The sequence below is a fragment of the Schistocerca piceifrons genome, chromosome 11 (assembly GCF_021461385.2).
Source record: "Schistocerca piceifrons isolate TAMUIC-IGC-003096 chromosome 11, iqSchPice1.1, whole genome shotgun sequence".
Lineage (NCBI taxonomy): Eukaryota > Metazoa > Arthropoda > Insecta > Orthoptera > Acrididae > Schistocerca > Schistocerca piceifrons.
The window spans coordinates 145,448,529-145,469,213 of NC_060148.1; the positions used below are offsets into that span (position 1 = coordinate 145,448,529).

At 41.5% G+C, this 20,685-nt stretch overlaps 1 protein-coding gene across 1 annotated transcript; it reads left to right on the forward strand.

Moving 5' to 3' along the window:
• The first annotated feature begins 17,193 nt into the window (after positions 1–17,193).
• Positions 17,194–18,156, forward strand: LOC124719823 (interaptin-like). Its single transcript, XM_047245012.1, has one exon. The coding sequence runs from the start codon at positions 17,194–17,196 to the stop codon at positions 18,154–18,156; it is 963 nt and encodes a 320-aa protein (XP_047100968.1).
• Positions 18,157–20,685: the final 2,529 nt, after the last annotated feature.

Genomic DNA, 20,685 nt, shown 5'->3' on the forward strand with positions numbered 1-20,685 from the left:
TTCTGCTGACAGATCAAAGATTACAAGCTCAATGTCATAAAGAGATTAGATGTGGAAGAAGGAATTAAGTGTTGTGGGCTGCAGAATATTCTTGTCAGAAATGCAGACCTTGCAACAGAGTGAATATGGGACCACTACACTATGTGAAATCTGATTGTTTGCTTAAATAAATAAAAAAACAACAACAACACGCGAAGAGTGTACACTGCTCTGGTACAAAAGTGCCGTCGTTTTCCTCTTCCACAGCTTCTTATTTTCGTAGAATGCTATGCTCTGTTTTCATTGACTACATATGTAGACCATAAATAGACCACAAATATTATTTATGCACAGTAAAGTCCACAGTTGAAGTCAATTGGTCGTCATGTTGCACATATACCGCACTAACTAATAAATTACATCTCCCAGGTAACGCAATACATATGCACCAAAATATTACAGACAACAATGAAAAGAAAACGAAAATCTGTTTCTGAACAAAATGAATGCAGCATTTATATTACTTTTGGATTTGGTTGGGACCCACGTAGCAGACTTCCAAAACTTTTATGATACTACGATACCATTTACTGTTGACCAGTGGCGTGCAGAGATAATTGAGCCTGTCGAAGCATTGAGTATTATGATTACTGGTATAAAATTATATTACATTGTTTTATATCAGTTATAATTATATTGCGAATTAATGAATTAATAATATTAATATTTTAATTTTAAGAAAAGAATAGTACATCAAGGGACAGCCAAGTCTCAATAACACTCCCAGCTGGAGATGTGAAATCACATCTGGTACCGGTAACAGTTTACATTGAAGGAATAGATACTGAAATAATTAGAACTAATATCAATTTATATTACTATAAGCAAACTTTTTTGGAATGTAACAAGCTTCTGGCTTTAGAGTTACCTTTGACATTTCAGTAGACCACCTCTGCATGATCAACCGAATTGAAATTCCATTCTTCTCTCCTCAGAAGCAAATAGGGTAAGCACTTCCTGAGAGAAATTTTCTTCATTCTTTGTTCTAATAGTAGGTGAGCTTCAACTGAAATAATTCCAAGATGAGACAGGTCTTCTCCTGCAGCAGAATTTCAAGAGCAGCTTTTGTTTCTCTTTGGCATTAAAAACAACGTTTCTACTGAAGAAGTACATTAATGACACTAACAAATTAACACATTACAACTGATTTGTTGTATAATCTTCGACTATATTCTGACCTGAAACCTCCTCAATGCCAGCCAGCATGGATTTCGAAAACATCGATCATGTGAAACCCAACTAGCACTTTTCTTACATGACACACTGAAAACTTTGGATCAAGGCATCCAGGTAGAAGCTGTACTTCTTGATTTTCGAAAAGCAATTGATTCAGTACTGCACCTACGCTCATTGTCAAAAGTACCATCATTTGGGGTATCAAGTGAAATTTGTGACTGAATTGAGGACTTTTTGGTAGGGAGGACACAGCATGTTATCTTGGATGGAGAGTCATCATCAGATGTAGAAATAACTCCGGCTGTGTTTCAGGGAAGGGATTTGAGACCTTTGCTGTTCATGTTGTATGGTAAGAACCTTGTGAACAATATTTATAGCAAAATCAGGCTTTTTACAGATGATGTGTTCAAAAAGTCTCTCCGCAGTGCCATATGATCGTTAGCTGCATGTGCCGTATGATTGTTCGCTTGCCTGGGTTACTTCCCTTCAAGTGGACTCTTCCAACATTCCACTGTTTCGTTTATCTCAGCCAGCATCAGTAAAAATGAATATTCAATAAATTAATAACTTGTATTTCACTAAGTTTCATTTCGGTATATTCACTGCGGCATATGGCATGCGCGGCTAACAATCATATAGCACTGTGGAGAGACTTTTTGAACATCTCATATAATGTAGTACTATCTGACAAAAGTGGCATAAATATTCAGTCAGATCTTGATAAGATTTCAACGTGGTACAGAGATTGGTAAGTTGCACTATATGTTCAGAGATATAAAATTTAGCACTTCACAAACCGAAAAAATGAAGTATCCTATGACTACAATATCAATGAGTCACTGTTGGAATCAGCCAACTTATACAAGTACCTGGATGTAACACTTTGTAAGGATATAAAATGATAGTTTCAGTCATGGGTAAAGCAGGTGGTAGACTTCAGTTTATTGGTAGAATACTAAGAAGTGCCATCAGTCTACAAAAGAGATTGCTTACAAATCAATCATGCAACTAGTTCTAAAATGCTGCTCAAATGTGTGGGGCCCATATGAGATACGAATAACAGTTGTATTGCACATATACAGAGAAGGACAACACATATGGTCACAGGTTTGTTTAATCCATGGGAGAGTGTCACAGAGATACTGAAGGAACTGAGCTGGGAGACTCTTGAAGACAAACATAAACTATCCCAAGAAAGTCTGTAAGCAAGTTTCAAGAACCAGCTTTAAATGAATACTCTACAGATATACTACAACCCCCTATGTATCGCTCATATAGGGATCATGAGGATAAGATTAGAATAATTACTGCATACACAGAGGCACTGCAACAATCATTCTTTTCTTCTCACACTTCATACGCAAATGGAATAGGAAGAAGCCCTAATAACTGGTATATTGGGATGTCCCCTCTACTATGCCCACCACAGTGGTTTGCAGGGTAGAGATGTAGCTGTAGATGTAGATGTAGAAACTGAAGAAAACTTATTTAGCATCAAATTACAGCGGTACTCACCCATGGTTTTATTTCAAAACTCTTCAGTATTGTACCCCACATCAGTTCATTTTTTAAATTAAATAATATCAAATGACTTTCCATTTGCATCCAAGAGTGTAGCGGCAGCCGCCGAGCCGAGAAGATGGACAGCAGCAACAGCACTTGTCTGATAAACAGTAAATTAATTTGGTCTTTGCTTTTTTCACTTGCTTATGCAAAGAAGAGAACTATATGTGTGTATTTTACTGTGTACACAAGTGGTTAGTAAATTAATCGTAGTTTCTGTTTTTGGGTAAGAGTTGTGAATATCCCTGTGTAGGGAGGCCTTGTAGTGTAAATTTTCTCCATTGCGAGAAGCTCTGTCACGCCACTAAGTTTTAATTTTGTGCTAGTAGACAGCATACAGTTTAGATCAGAGCATTCTAGTTTGAATATTTATTTCGCGCAGTAACTTTTTTGGTAAACAGGATTTCTAATAACAGGTGTCTGTAAATACATCAACTTCAGCAGAGATATTTATTTCTATTTAATAGCCTGCAGTCTCAGAGTACAGTGAGAAATCTGCACAGCAACTTTTAGTGTTACTTTATTCTCCTTTGGTATATTTTGTATACATTTCAAACTCAGTAGCGCCATTTGATACCAAAAAATGTATTTTATATACACTACGATATGGCTAAGGACTGCGATTATTGTGGGCGGACACAAGGAGAGTTGGCTGCTGTCGGTAAACAGCTGAAAGCTGTGTTGACTACCAATAACAAGCTTGTAGCAAATACTCAAAGTTGCAGTGATGTCGGGGCACCGGTGACGAGGCCTGCGACATCTTGGGTGCCACTGGAATCCCTTGGTGACCTGGATGTCACTGTGGCTTCTGAGATGCACAGTCTCTACTCTGTTTTCCCCGAAAGATGCTACAGCTACAGACATCTCTGTCAGGAGGTGCTAGTAGTGCTGTGCACATGGTGCAGTGTGTAGTGTTTTGGGTTAGCCTACAGGAGGTCGAGGGTTCGATTCTGGATCGATGCTTATTTGTTTTTATTTGCTAAAAGTAGTCTGAGTGGTATGGTATCTGGTGCCTTAACCATCATACAGAAAGTACGGTGGGTATTCTACAAAACATTTGCAGTTATGTACTGCATACACAGTAATGGAAACACTATCGATTTCATCAGTCAACTTTTAAGGAAACCTTTTGCATGCCGTGGACGCCAATTGTTTTGCACCATTGCACCTACCAGATCCCAAATTTTTTTTTTGTGTATCCTCTTCCAGTTCAAAATGGTTTAAATGGCTCTGAGCTCTATGCGACTTAACGTCTGAGGTCATCAGTCGCCTAGAACTTAGAACTAATTAAACCTAACTAACCTAAGGACATCACACACATCCATGCCCGAGGCAGGATTCGAACCTACCGTAGCGGTCGCTCGGTTCCAGACTGTAGCGCCCAGAACCGCACGGCCACTACGGCCGGCTCCCCCAGTTATTCCACCAATTAAAACCAACTATTATTCTTGCCGCATTCAGGTCTATTACTGTTAGTAAGGACCTTAGATCACCAGTCAATGGACTTGCAGCAGTGGATACATCAGTTCCCATCAGATGACTGAAGTTAAGCACTGTTGGGTGTGGCCTTCACTTAGATGGGTCACCGTCTGGGCCGCCATGCGCTGTTGCCATGGTTTGGGGTGCACTCAGCCTTGGGATGCCAATTGAGGAGCTACTCGACCGAATAGTAGCTTCACAGAAAACCATCATAACGACCGGGTGACCGGTGTGCTGACAACGTGCCCCTCCTATCCACATCCTCCGCTGAGGATAACACGGCGGTCTGATGGTCCCGATGGGCCACTTGTGGCCTGAAGGTGGAGTGCTGCTGCGGCTCTAGAGCACCAGTAAGGCAAGCAACATGCTTTGCAAATAATTTAGATTGGATCATGGGAAGAGGTTACGGGGAAAACAGGTTTAGAATGTAGTAGTTGCAGTGGTGCAAAACAATTCGCGTCCACGACGTGCAAAAGGCTTCTTTAAAAGCTGACCAATGAAAATGATTGTACTTCTATTTCTGTATTCATAGTATGTAACTGCAAATGTATTGTAGAAGCCGAACTTTAAAAGTTGTTTTGTGACTAAGTCGCCAGATACTGTACCAAGCAGACTACTTTTAGCAAATAAAAACAAATGAGCCTCGACCCAGAATCGAACTTCCGACCTCCTGCATACTAATCAAAAATACTATCCACTGCACGAACTGCACAGCACTGGTCTCTCCTCTAACATAGGTACTTACCGACATGTGATTACAGTGTTATCAGACTGCCAATCTTCAACGTCCGTTTATTGCCAGTATGTGAGGAATCGCGCTGTAAAGTCAGAGTGTGGGAATTTTTCTTCGCCCTGTATGTATTTCCAAAAGCTGGACTGGTTTTATCTGTATATTGCTGAATAACCATGTGATTATAATTACATAATATTTTGTTATGGTTATCGTTACCAAAGCAGTATTTCAGCTGCTTCTCCTGAATGTGGACGACCAGTATACTGTAGTTGCAGGGATAACAACAAGCTTTTTCTTAATATAAGGCACAACTTTCTGCATTGTATTCTGTACAAATGCATCTCCTCTAACCGTTCACATAAATAAACTTAGTATTTCTGTATGATTTCTTGGATATGCTTGACCACCTCAAGGAGTCACCAACTTTCATCTAATCTGCATGTCAGAGAGCCTTGTCTCTTAGAACTTCATGTATAAAGGTAAACTGTCTATGATGAGCAGCTGTAAATCTTCTGCATAATATTTTTGTCACACCTTTCCATTTCTCACTTTAACACATTTATTTCTCGATCTAATGCTTTCTCAGTTTTATGCAATTCAAACTCGGATTTATTTTATTTTATTTTTTTATGGTACAAGTTTTGTGCACCACATAATTTAGATGTAGTAATACTAACTACGAAATAATGAAGTAAGATATTAGTTCAGGCCCCAGAAGTTAAACATGTGAATAGTGTGTTATCAAAAGTATTCGAACACCTCCAAAAATAAACGTATTTCATATTAGCTGCATTGTACTGTGAGAGAGCAGAATGGGGTGCTCCATTGAACTCAAGGACTTTGAACGTAGTCAGATGATTGGGTGTCACTTGTGTCACACGTCTGTACGTGAGATTTTCACACTCCTAAACATCCCTAGGTCCACTGTTTCCGATGTGTTAGTGAAGCGGAAACGTGAAGGGACGCGTACAGCACAAAAGCGTACAGGCCGAACTCGTCTATTGACTGACAGAGACCGCCAACAGTTGAAGAGGGTCGTAACGTGTAATAGGCAGACATCTATCCAGACCATCACACAGGAATTCCAAACTGTATCAGGATCCACTGTAGGTACTACGACAATTACGCAGGAGGTCAGAAAACGTATTTCGTGGTCGAGAGGCTGCTCATAAGCCACACATCACGCCAGTAAATGCCAAACGACGCCTCGCTTGGTGTAAGGAGGACGATTGAACAGTGGAAAAACGTTGAGTCGAGTGACGAACCACGGTACACAATGTGCTGATCCGATGGCAGGATGTGGGGATGCCGAATGTCTAGTGAACGTCATCTGCCAGCGTGTGTAGTGCCAGCAGTAAAATTCGGAGGCGGTGGTGTTACAGTGTGGTCGTGTTTTTCATGGAGGGGGCTTGCACCCCTTGTTGTTTTGCATAGAACTATCACAACACAGGCCTACATTGATGTTTTAAGCATCTGCTTGCTTCCCACTGTTGAAAAGCAATTTGTGGGTTGCGATTGCATCCCTCAACACAATCGAGCACCTCTTCATAATGCACATCCTGAGGCAGAGAGGTTACGCGACAATAACACCCATGTAACGGATTGGCCTGCACAGAGTCCTGACCTGAAACCTATGAAACACCTTTGGGATGTTTTGGAACGCCGACTTCGTGCCAGGCCTCACCGACCGACATCGATACCTCTCCTCAGTGCACCATTCCGTGAAGAATGGGTTGTCATTCCCCAAGAAACCTTCCAGCACCTGATTGAACGTATGCCTGCGAGAGCGGAAGCTGTTATCAACGCTATGCATGGGCCAACACCATATTGAATTACAGCATTACCGCTGGAGGGCGCCACGAAATTTTAAGTTATTTTCAGCCAGGTGTCCGGATACTTTTGATCACATAGTTTATCATCTTCCACCGCAACTCCAGAATCTTTCACTGGCCTAGCAGCCAGACAGGAAAGCATAACGTGTCACCAGCTGTTAAATGTCAACCACTGGAAAACAAAAATTCCCAGTTGAAAACATAAACACAAACACACACAGTGAACGTGTCCAGGGTTGTCAAATAGAGGATGACAAATATTTCTCTTTTTATAGATTTTGTGATTCAAGCAGAGAACCCAAAATACAATCCAGTTGCTCTGCCATAACAGAAGCCGCCATGCAGTTCCCAGATTTATGAACTAACAGGAAAACGAAAAAATTCTGATACAAAAAAAAGGTCCGAATTCCAGGGAATTTGAATATAAGTGTAGGAGTTTCCAGAAGATTCCCATTTCTCTGTTTGTATAAAATACACTTAAGGCATTCTATTTCACTGTGCTAACAGTTTATAACCTCTGAAAGGTGAATAACCTGTTTCAGGAAATTGCCAAGTTTGCAGTGCTCATCTGTATTATCCAAACCTCCAGGTTTGCAGCGCTTATTTCTATTATCCAAACCTCCCCTTAACCATCCCATCATTGACTGTTATTGCAACTGTATATGCGGAGAATATGGTGACTACACACACTTTACATGTGCACCAATATGATGCCATGGGTTAATAGGCTCTTACTGATCTCATCTCTAAGCTCTCATGTTCAAGACATCAAAATATGCATGTACCTACGCTGGTGTAGGTGACACACATGCTTCTCACATTAAAAGTGGAGAGAAAATGTTGGCGAACATTTGAAATCAAAGTTTCTTGTGGCAGGAACATAGAGCTCTAGAGCTCTGTATAATATAGAGAACAAACTTTTATCAAGACAAAGGTGCACCACAAATAGAATTACAAAATCCTTTACTGTATCATGGAAAAGGCAGAGAAATGCAATATACCAAAAAATTCAAAATCACAAGACCAAAGCAACGACAGTTTAGGACATTCTTAGAAATGAAATGAAGGAACTCTGTAAGGCAAAAGATATACAACTCCATGATGACCGTAGCAGTGAGACAAATGAAGTTAAATTCAAATTTAGTATCGACTATCCCTGTCCCGGCCCCATTGCCAATATCTGTGAGGAAGAGTTGGTATCTGTGGGTTATGCCCTGAGAAGGTCTTTCCTTGCTGATACACAGGGTGGTCCATTGATCGTGACCGGGCCAAATATCTCACGAAATAAGCATCAACCGAAAAAACTACAAAGAACGAAACTCGTCTAGCTTGAAGGGGGAAACCAGATGGTGCTGTCGTTGGCCCACTAGATGGCGCTACCATAGGTCAAACGGATATCAACTGCATTTTTTAAAATAGGAACTCCAATTTTTTGTTACATATTCGTGTAGTACGTAAAGAAATATGAACGTTTTAGTTGGACCACTTTTTTCGCTTTGTGATAGATGCCGCTGTAATAGTCACGTTGTATCACGTAACATTCCGCCAGTGCGGACGGTATCTGCTTCGTGATACATTACCCGTGTTAAAATGGACTGTTTACCAATTGCGGAAAAGGTCGATATCGTGTTGATATATGGCTACTGTGATCAAAATGCCCAACGGGCGTGTACTATGTATGCTGCTCAGTATCCTGGACGACATCATTCAAGTGTCCGGACCGTTCACCGGATAGTTAGGTTATTTAAGGAAACAGGAAGGGTTCAGCCACATGTGAAACGTCAACCAGGACCTGCAACAAATGTTGACGCCAAAGTAGGTGTTTTAGCTGCAGTCGCGGCTAATTCGCACATCAGTAGCAGACAAATTGCGCGAGAATCGGGAATCTCAAAAACGTCGGTGTTGAGAATGCTACATCAATATCGATTACACCCATACTATATTTCTATGCACCAGGAATTGCATGGCGACGACTTTGAACGTCGTGTACAGTTCTGCCACTGGGCACAAGAGAAATTACGGGACGATGATAGATTTTTAGCTCGCGTACTATTTAGCGACGAAGCGTCATTCACCAACACTGGTAACGTAAACCGGCATAATCTGCACTACTAGGTAACGGAAAATCCACGATGGCTGCGACAAGTGCAACATCAGCGACCTTGGCGGGTTAATGTATGGTGCGACATTATGGGAGGAAGGATAATTGGCCCCCATTTTATCGATGGCAATGTAAATGGTGAAATGTATGCTGATTTCCTACGTAATGTTCTACCGACGTTACTACAAGATGTTTCACTGCGTGACAGAATGGCGATGTACTTCCAACATGGTGGATGTCCGGCACATAGTTCGCGTGCGGTTGAAGCGGTATTGAATGGCATATTTCATGACAGGTGGATTGGTCGTCGAAGCACCATACCGTGGCCCGCACGTTCACCGGATCTGACGTCTCCGGATCTCTTTCTGTGAGGAAAGTTGAAGGATATTTGCTATCGTGATGCACCGACAACGTCTGACAACATGCGTCAGCGCATTGTCAATGCATGTGAGAACATTACGGAAGGCGAACTACTCGCTGTTGAGAGTAATGTCGTTACACGTATTGCCCAATGCACTGAAGTTGACAGACATCACTTTGAGCATTTATTGCATTAATGTGGTATTTACAGGTAATCACTCTGTAACAGCATGCGTTCTCAGAAATGATAAGTTCACAAAGGTACATTAATCACATTGGAACAACCGAAATAAAATGTTGAAACGTACCTACGATCTGTATTTTTAATTTAAAAAACCTACCTGTTACCAACTGTTCGTCTATAATTGTGAGCCACATGTTGGCGACTATTACAGTGCCATCTATCACAAAGCGAAAAAATGGTCCAACTAAAACATTCATATTTCTTTACGTACTACACGATCGTGTGGTAAAAAATGGGGGTTCCTATTTTTAAAAAAACGTAATTGATATCCGTTTGACCTATGTCAGCGCCATCTAGCGTGCCAACCATAGCGCCATCTGTATTCCCCCTTCAAGTTTCGTTCTTTGTAGTTTTTTCGTTTGACACTTAATTCGTCAGATATTTGGCCCGGTCACGATCAATGAACCACCCTGTATACAGGGTGTTACAAAAAGGTACGGCCAAACTTTCAGGAAACATTCCTTGCACACAAAGAAAGAAAATATGTTATGTGGACATGCGTCCGGAAACGCTTACTTTCCATGTTAGAGCTCCTTTTATTACTTCTCTTCAAATCACATTAATCATGGAATGGAAACACACAGCAACAGAACGTTCCAGCGTGACTTCAAACAGTTTGTTACAGGAAATGTTCAAAATGTCCTCCATTAGTGAGGATACGTGAATCCACCTTCCGTCGCACGGAATCCTGACGCGCTGATGCAGTCCTGTAGAATGGCGTATTGTATCACAGCCGTCCACAATACGAGCATGAAGAGTCTCTACGTTTGGTACCGGGGTTGCGTAGACAAGAGCTTTCAAATGCCCCCATAAATGAAAGTCAAGAGGGTTGAGGTCAGGAGAGCGTGGAGGCCACGGAATTGGTCCGCCTCTGCCAATCCATCGGTCACCGAATCTGTTGTTGAGAAGCGTACGAACACTTCGACTGAAATGTGCAGGAGCTCCATCGTGTATGAACCACATGTTGTGTCGTACTTGTAAAGGCACATGTTCTAGCAGCACAGGTAGAGTATCCCGTATGAAATCGTGATAACGTGCTCCATTGAGCGTAGGTGGAAGAAACTAAAATGAGCTCTAACATGGAAATTAAGCGTTTATGGACACATGTCCACATAACATCTTTTCTTTATTTGTGCGTGAGGAATGTTTCCTGAAAGTTTGACCGTACCTTTTTGTAACACCCTGTATATATGGGATGTGCTCGCCCGAGAGAGAGGTACAATGTTTGGGGATTGGCAGTAGCACCGCGACGAGAGGGGTTCATGAGGTCCGAGCAGCCGAAGCCACTAGCTGCTCAAGGAGAGCCTGCCCAGAGCGAAGATACCAGAGTACTTCACCGGGGTCAGCGTCCACTACAAGCACCGGTTGGTTGGCGACATTCGTGCCGGACGACCGCTCGTGGCCTGGCCGCCCTCTTCTACCTGGCTTTCATCGGCACCACTCGGTAACCACCGTGACGCACCGTGGATCCATGGAGCTGCTTGCTGATAAAGGGAATTAACATTCTGTAATCCTCGTGGTGATTTGTGTAATTGTCTACCTGCCCTCCTTACTATTTCCTGCTTTGTTCCCGACCCTCAGAGTTTTACTCGGTCAGCTCTTTGGTCGTAAATATAGGCCATAGTATTGTTCTAAAACACTAGCTCTAATTCGAAAATTTGTCACACAATTCTACCGCCTTTCCTTTCGGGTTTATACACGATCATTAATGTTCTAATGAATCAGCTCCTGCTCGTAAATACAGCCGGAACAATTGTACTATGGCACAAGTTGCCGTTAAACAAAACTGGAACATTGTGGTGAAATTGTTGTTAATAAAAATTCTCTATTTAAACTAGACTGAACTGCATGTGACTGCTTTAGTCTATAATAAAACTTGCATCTGACTGCGTATTTAACTGAACTGAATTTTATCTGACTGCATGAAAATATGGTTGGAAAATTAGTACTCAAAATACACATCTGACTGCATGAAAGTTTAGTGGTAAAAATAAATGAAAGTCACCAACCTGCATCTGACTGCGCCTGTGGACTTAGCTCGTGCACTCCTTCCCATTTAGCCGGTAATAGAACATATATTCAACTCAGCCGTAGGGCAATGGCATAAAATTGTCATTCTAGATAACTTTACTCATTTTGGCCCTGTTTGTTACTTAATAAAAATTCTGTCCTGATCTGAATAATTTGCCAACTGTGCAATGGCATATAGATTATTTTACTCTGATAAATGAAATTATTAGCTATACTCATGGGAACATTAATGTACCTTTTAGTTCAATGCAAGCACAGGATGCGGTGAACGACATAGGGTGTAAGATGAAACTCTAATTTTATCTAAAAAATATTTATTGTTCAAACTTTTAAGGCACATGTGAAAAACTAAAGAAACTTCTATAGCATGGATTTACGAGAAAGTTTCACAAAACGCTTATTGCATCAACAATGGGATTTCTATCTAGCTTTTAGACATTATTTAACCAAAGAAAACCTATTTTATTAATTATTCTTTTTAGTTTCCCCAGGTATGTGCCGAGTTTCACTTAATATATAGCTTATTATGTGCGTAGCGCCAATTCTTACTTTGATGCTGTCACGACCCGGCTGCCTCCTGCAGGCATCTAGCTCCGTCTCGACACACGTCTGCTGTCTCTGCGCATCTCCTCACCACTACCCAAACTTTTACCGCATGCACCTAGCTCTGTTAACTGTCAAAGATCTTACTACTCGAAGATGTACTACTCGTCCAACCTTGCGGTTGGGAACTATCCACATTTTTCACTGGCTCTATCCTGATCGAATCTCAGCACATACCTTTCAGTGGTTAGATTTAGATTTTAACTGGTTCATGGCTGTTGATATACTTTCCGGGATGTGAGGTCGTGGTCCAAGAACTTTTCTGCTCCTTACGTTTCGTCCAGGACTGCGCTGGACTTCCTCAGAGTCGCTGCTCCGCTGAGTCTTGCCGACTGACTGGTCGGGTGTCTGAGAGCGACTTATATATTGTGAGAAAGGGGGGCGTGGTTCAGGTGACACGTGATGAGCAGTGATAATCCATAGCAAAGATAAGGTTGACTATCGATTACCACCTTGTCAAAGATCAAAATTGTTAGCAATTTTGTAGGGGCACTGATAATCCATAGCAAAGATAAGGTTGACTATCGATTACCACCTTGTCCAAGATAAAAATTGTTAGCAATTTTGTAGAGCCACTGTCCATATATCGCTAAGTTTCATAGCCTCCTCTTTCCTATTAACTGGTTCAATTCTTTGATTGTAATTACATTTCCCCATCATCATTTATGATCTGAACAACCTGTTGTACTAAGCTGTGTGTTGCTGTGTTTGAAAGACTGGGTCATTATTGGAGTATTTTAGCTGGATCTTGTGGTTCTGTCGAATGAGTCCTTTTGTAATAAGTGTTCACAAGTAATGTTTTAAGACGTTCCTTCAGAGTGGTCTTAATAACTAACAATCAGTTTAACTTTGGAAATATTAACAGCCAACTGTCACTAGAGCTTTGGTCAAAATAAGATTGTCCCAAGCGACGGGTTGGGATCCAGTCGCACCTGGGTTGCTGATTGAAATTAAGAGGTTGGTTTCTTGAAGTAAACCTTATCACTGTCATATTGTTTTCTAATCTGTTTAACTTTTGATCACAGGTGCGCATATTAGCCCTGAACCTTTCGACACACAGCTTTTAAATTAAAACTTATGTCATCTGTTTTGAGTAGTTGAATCACTCTTGTCATCAATGGTCATGAATGGTGTTATACAGGGTGTTACAAAAAGGTACGGCCAAACTTTCAGGAAACATTCCTCACACACAAATAAAGAAAATATGTTATGTGGACATGTGTCCATAAACGCTTAATTTCCATGTTAGGGCTCATTTTAGTTTCGTCAGTATGTACTGTACTTCCTCGATTCACCGCCAGTTGGTCCAATTGAAGGAAGGTAATGTTGACTTCGGTGCTTGTGTTGACATGCGACTCATTGCTTTACAGTACCAGCATCAAGCACATCAGTACGTAGCATCAACAGGTTAGTGTTCATCACGAACGTGGTTTTGCAGTCAGTGCGATGTTTACAAATGCGGAGTTGGCAGATGCCCATTTGATGTATGGAGTAGCACGGGGCAACAGCCGTGGCGCGGTACGTTTGTATCGAGACAGATTTCCAGAACGAAGGTGTCCCGACAGGAAGACGTTCGAAGCAATTGATCGGCGTCTTAGGGAGCACGGAACATTCCAGCCTATGACTCGCAATTGGGGAAGACCTAGAACGACGAGGACACCTGCAATGGACGAGGCAATTCTTCGTGCAGTTGACGATAACCCTAATGTCAGCGTCAGAGAAGGTAACGTTGACCACGTCACTGTATGGAGAGTGCTACGGGAGAACCAGTTGTTTACGTACTGTGTACAGCGTCTGCAGGCACTATCAGCAGCTGATTTGCCTCCACGGGTACACTTCTGCGAATGGTTCATCCGACAATGTGTCACTCCTCATTTCAGTGCAAATGTTCTCTTTACGGATGAGGCGTCATTCCAACGTGATCAAAATGTAAATTTTCACAATCGACATGTGTGGGCTGTCGAGAATCCGCACGCAATTGTGCAATCACGTCATCAACACAGAGTTTCTGTGAACGTTTGGGCAGGCATTGTTGGTGATGTCTCGATTGGGCCCCACGTTCTTCCACCTACGCTCAATGGAGCGCTTTATCATGATTTCATACGGGATACTCTACCTGTGCTGCTAGAACACGTGCCTTTACAAGTACGACACAACATGTGGTTCATGCACGACGGAGCTCCTGCACATTTCAGTCGAAGTGTTCGTACGCTTCTCAAAAACAGATTCGGTGACCGACGGATTGGTAGAGGCGGACCCAATTCCATAGCCTCCACGCTCTCCTGACCTTAACCCTCTTGACGTTCATTTGTGGGGGCATTTGAAAGCTCTTGTCTACGCAACCCCGGTACCAAATGTAGACTCTTCGTGCTCGTATTGTGGACGGTTGTGATACAATACACCGTTCTCCAGGGCTGCATCAGCGCATCAGGGATTCCGTGCAGCGGAGGGTGGATTCCTGCATCCTCGCTAATGGAGGACATTTTGAACATTTCCTGTAACAAACTGTTTGAAGTCACGCTGGAACGTTCTGCTGCTGTGTGTTTCCATTCCGTGATTAAAGTGATTTGAAGAGAAGTAATAAAATGAGCTCTAACATGGAAAGTAAGCGTTTAAGGACACATGTCCACATAACATATTTTCTTTCTTTGTGTGTGAGGAACGTTTCCTGAAAGTTTGACCCTACCTTTTTGTACCACCCTGTATAATTTGCATGTGTTGCAGAACGGCATTTAGTAAGAGGCACCGTGGCCTGCGCGGTAGTAAACACCGCTGTTTCGCCCGATAACGGGAGAGCTGCAGGTTGGCCCGTCTTGTAATCATTGTCATATTGTTTGCTGTTTTGGTTTCTTTTGAAAAAAGCATATTCACCTTAAGGCGTAATGTTAAAGGAACTTCGTGAATTGTTCCATTTGGTAAAAAAATTATGGTTATATATTGTTAAATAAACAGGTTGTGTGAAAAGAAAGTTATAATGGTGGGACCTCCCTTCCACGTTTTCCTTAATTCCAGTGACTACCACATTTCACCTTCCATTACTAAACTGAGAGTTCCTTAAGAACTTAAGGTGAGTCCTGTCAGTCGATACATTCTTACAGTGAGGCTGTGCTATTAATTTCTTTTCTCCCTGATTTGATCCGACATGTCATCATTAGTTATGTAGTCTACCCATGTAATCTCCATCATAATTCTGTAACGTTACTTTCGTAAACCTTCCATTCTCTTCCTGTTTGAACTTGTAACGTCTCTTAGCAAAACACATATTATATGTGGTAAAAAAAAGGAGAAAAGAATAATTGAACTGGATGATTGTAATTGCGTGGACAACGATTGTGTGAACTTTATGTAATAAAGTGAAAGCATTATGTCTCATGTTTTGTTCTTGTATAGAATTATGTACTGATTTTTTTTTAAGATAATATCTGTGTCGGCGAGTACTGAACCCGCCACAGACGATACTCATTAAATATCAAACAAAGATGAGAATGTGTGGCAAGCATAAACAGTAATGACCGAACATTAATTTTTCTGTCGTCTTCTTGGAGTTACATGAGTAGGAAGAGCCTGTGACGTTATGTTGTACACTTGCGTAGCATTCTTTTGTCAAGATTGAGAGACGTACGCCATTACGTATTCATTGTAAAGGTGTGTAATAATTTAATCTGTTTAAATGTCTGAATGGAGTTACTCAGTGAAAACTTGCATTACGATTTGTAATAAGTTTGCCTGGTATTTTATGCCATCCTTTTAAGACATTTTCAGCTATTTAAATACTATTCGTGGTGCAGAGCTGCGCTACGAACGAACGAGCCGCTGCCGCGGCGCATTCAAACTGCATTAAATGAAACCAATCATACCGCAGAGAAGTGGGCAGGTAACAGTGAACTAAAATTATTTGTTTCAGCTTTCGGAATTGCAGGGCAGAGCAGCAGATTTTATGAGTTGTTTTACAGGTGGACGCGGGCTGCTGATAGTATATTATTAACAGTGCAAAAAGATAATTTACCTTCACAACATAAAAGAAATCCTGCTGTGCGTAGTTCTGGTCTGGCAAACATTATAGTAAAAACATCTTTTTCTACGATAATAGTCTCATGTTCTCGTGTTAGTCGTCGTACTTACTGGTGTTTTAATGTTAACAAAAATCCAATGTAAAATTTTGATGTTGAACAATCATTGCGTACTGTAACATCAGTATTGATAACGAAATAATTTTCATTAACCTTTTCAGTAACTGTAAAGTAAGGAAGATATGTTGAACTTTATGGCGAGTTACAGTAACGAAAAAATGTTCCTTTAATAGAAAGCGAGATCCAGAATAATAAGAACATAATATATTTTGTTTTGTTTTGTTGAAAATTAATGATCCAAAGAAAGTCACAGCACAGCATCACTAAATGGTATTTGGGGGCTCTTTTCGTAGCAACATATTTTATCTCATATATTAGTTGTTACGCGAGCAATAATAAAACAAAGCAGAGAGCCAGCGAAACTGTCGCCCAAAAGAGTGGGGCAGGCTTTGCAGTGGCCACGAAAATAAGAACTGTTTTATGTGTTTTCTTTCATTGTCTATTGTTATATACATGTATGTATTTAGTGATAAATGTATGTATGTGTCTCATGATTAATGCCATGTATTAATGAACGTACAAAAATTCTTTCATGAAAAAACGCACCACTGCACGCGGCTCAGAGGAAAAGATCCTGATAGTACTGAGAAACTGTAACGGCTACATAATCCGGGGGCAGCCGAACCCCGAAATCAGATAAACTAAAGGTAAGAGTACAGTGTAGTTGTCCTGTTCGTAGAAGAATAACTCCGGTGAAGTGATCTCATATCGCTAATGGTGGGCGTAGTTTGGCGTTAGTATTTATGACAGGGCAAAATTGAGTGTAGATAGTAAATTTTAGTGTGCAGTGTATTGTAGATAAATTACCATATTTTGTGTGCAAGTGGCAAAACTGTGGGATCCTGTGTTCGAGTAGGTAATTTATGAATATGTTTAAATTGCGCAGTCAACGTCCGAGCAATATGGATACTGAGGGACAGCCATTAGTTAGTGCAGGAAATGTAGAAACGGGTGCATTAAGCAGTACAAGTACTCTCTTTGAGGATATACCATGCGAAAATGTGGGGGCAGGGACACAGGAAGTGGTGCCACCGCCCACCAGTGCTCAAGGAGATGTAGATAAAGAAATTGCACCACCCCCAGAAAAGCAGGAACCAGAGAGTGGTAATCTGCCTGATGGGTATTCACTTCAGACGATATTAGAGCGCGTGCTGGATTACCAGGCAAAATTTGCGCAACAACAAGCTGAAAAGGACGAAAAAATTGAGAGCTTTCTCGCACAGCAAGCTGAGCGAGATCGCCAGCTAACGGAAAATTTCCTTGCCCAGCAAGCTGAGCGAGATCGCCGCCAGTTAGAGGAAAAGTTTCTTGCCCAGCAGGCCGAGAGGGATCGCCAGCAAGCTGAGCGGGACCAGCAACTTGTGCAATCGTTAGAAATTATGAAAAAAGAGATTGCCTGTATGAAACAGAATTATGAGTCGATACCTAAGGCCGTACAGGAGTTGACTGTACAGGTCAACAACCTGCAAGTAGACGAGATAGGTGTCTTGGCCAACCGATTAGAAAAGCTAGAAATAGATTCCACACAGCTTGTAGAGCAGAAGTGGAAAGAACAAGCGAGTAAAATTGAAACCGAATTCAATTCATGGCTAGAAGCGAAGGAGAGCGAGATCGACAAAAATATTAATTCTAAGGTACAGGCAGCCATGACAGATAGAGATTCCGAATTGTTCAGTACCGCAGTAAATAGTCAAGCACAGAACGACGCGCAAACCATCAAACAAATACTCAATGAGGATAGTCCGCAGTGGCAAGTGAATATCACCAAACGGATATCCGACTTGGAAACGGGTTTAGCACAGAGAAGCAAACATCTTGAACATGAAACTATGTCGCCAACAGCCAATGCTTTTGGCAGCGCATAAACTTATGCGCGACGCAACAATGGTGAATCTTTAGGCGATAATGCGAAGAGCTGTAGCTTCGGTTCGGAGCACGGAGCCTATCTCCCAGGAGCAATCCAGTATACTCCAAAAATATTGGTTGACGAAAGTCTGATGAAAAATAGTCAGTTTCAAACGTTTGCTACTGAACGGAAGTCAGTACACCCAGTAGTATTGATAAAAAGCTTTAAAAATATCTTGCCTAGTGTGTGGAACGAAGCACAGAAAATGCAATACGTAATGTCATACATTCAGGGTGATGCAGCGTTGTGGGCTACAGAAGTAGCAGACAGCTGCATGACGTACGAACAGTTCGAAAGGGAGTTTTTGTCGAAATACTGGTCGCCTTGTATAAAAGAGCGGCTAAGAAAAGAAGTATACAATCCCGAACCGTACTCACCCCGTCTTGGGAATCTGAGACGGTATTTCGAGAAGTATATAAACAAGACGCGCTACTGGGATGAGCGTATCTCACCAAGAAACATAATACGACTCCTAAAATCACATTTACCCATTCATATTAAAGAGAAACTAATACACGTACCAGAGAACGACATGGAACATATCCTGTCTGTTCTAGATTTAATAGACTTAATACAGGAAGACGCAAAAGCAGCGTGTGATCACTCACGGAACAATGGATCAGGGTGTAAACATGACAGAAATAATAGTGCACCAAACTACAACCATGAAATGGTGGGGGCGGTAACAAGCGGCAAGAGCACTCGCAAAATGGTAATAATGGTAGAAGTCAGAACGGCTATGGGCAGCCGTCCCATAATAAAAAGCGTCCATTTGACGACCGGTACGATTCCGGACCGCCCGGGACCAACCGCTGGAAAAAAGCGCGAGGTCAGTGGCATAGCAATTACAGCGACAGTAATCGCAATTGGAATCAGAATCAGCGACGAAGCCCAGAACGGCAAGGTAATGACCGGTACGATAACAACAGACCACCGCTGCAAAACGCGCCTACTGCACAGTCGTGGTGGCCTACAAATCAAAACGTACACATAGTAGAGGTCGCGGACTATAGCCATCCAAGTACCTCGCAAGCAAGCCGTCCAACAAACTAGAATCGGCCATGATATGCTCTCCGTCGCTGGCCGTGGGGTGGAGTGAGAGCAACACGAATGACCGTAATATGCCTGGAATACACATGCTGCGATACAACGACGGTATCAGTATGGATAAAGATCTACTGACCGAACCCCACGAATGTAACAAAGATAGCAACGAAAATGTGCAAGCCATAATAGAAGCGAAAATCAATGATGTTGCAGTGAATATAATCATCGACACTGGTGCCTCAGTGGGTGTAATGAGTGCAGAATTGTTTAAAGCGCCGGGGAAGGGACGTAGCATACCGACTTTCCCGGTTAATAATTGCAAGGTGTCTGGAGCTATAAGTGCACAGAGCCAATTAGTTAAGCACCAGGTGCAGGTGGAGATTTGTAAGGAGGGCGAAGCCATAGTGAGCTCGTTCCTCATTGTTAAAGGGTTAAAGGTGGCCTGCATTCTGGGAGTAGATTTTCTCCGTGAGAGGGACGCAGTGATCGACCTCTCCTCAGGAAAACTAAGCATAGTTAATAAAGGTAGGAGGATTGAATTGTCTATGATGGAATGGAAGGAGGTACTTGTGCCATGTTGCAACCGAATTAATATTAAATGTAGGAACCCCTGGGTACTACACCTAGATGATTATTCACATGTGATAGATCTTTATTATCCTATTATGGAGGATAGAAATTTTGAAACAAATGTTGATGCATTTCAAACCAAAGTACAGGAATCTGAAAGTTTAAGCAACATACAAAAGCAACAGTTAAGACAGCTGCCTTCGAAATATACCATGGTATTTACCGATCAACCAGGAATAATCAAGGGGTACCACTATCACATAGAGGTGATGCCCCACAAAACGTACTGTCACGCATCTTACTCCATCCCTTGGTCGAGGAGGGAAGTAGTGGCTAAAAAGATTCGGAAGATGTTATAGTGGGATGGTAAAATTATTTATTCAATGACCTGTCAGATGTAAATAGTAGCAGTAAGAAGATTTCAATTGTGTTTTAGAGTATAAGTATGCTAGCTTTAAGAAAGAATTTGTGTGTATTTAAAATTTTGAGAAAGCAAGACATTTAATAGGTAAGCATAGCATGAAAATAGAATCAATAAACTGTGCAATAGCATGCAAATTGAAGATTTTGTTTACAGACAATTAATGTCATTAAAATACTATATGCTCATCAAGCATTGAACAATCTTTCTATTGACAAAGTAATGAATAATTTCTTGAATCATTTTTCGTTTGTAGTAAGTAAGTACAATTAATGATGAGGTATCATATAGTAATGTAACAGGTGTAATTGTGTTAGAATTAAGGAACCCTGAGAGTCTCCACTGGACAAAAAAAGACTTTGTAGTACAAAACAATTATGTGATGTAATGTTACTGCCAATAGTGATCTGAGAACAGAATTCAATCAAAGACAAACCCGTTCCATGTAAC

What these genes read in the sequence shown, in the direction of transcription:
- LOC124719823 (XM_047245012.1), top strand. Translation starts at nt 17,194, where the DNA reads ATGGATACTGAGGGACAGCCATTAGTTAGTGCAGGAAATGTAGAAACG.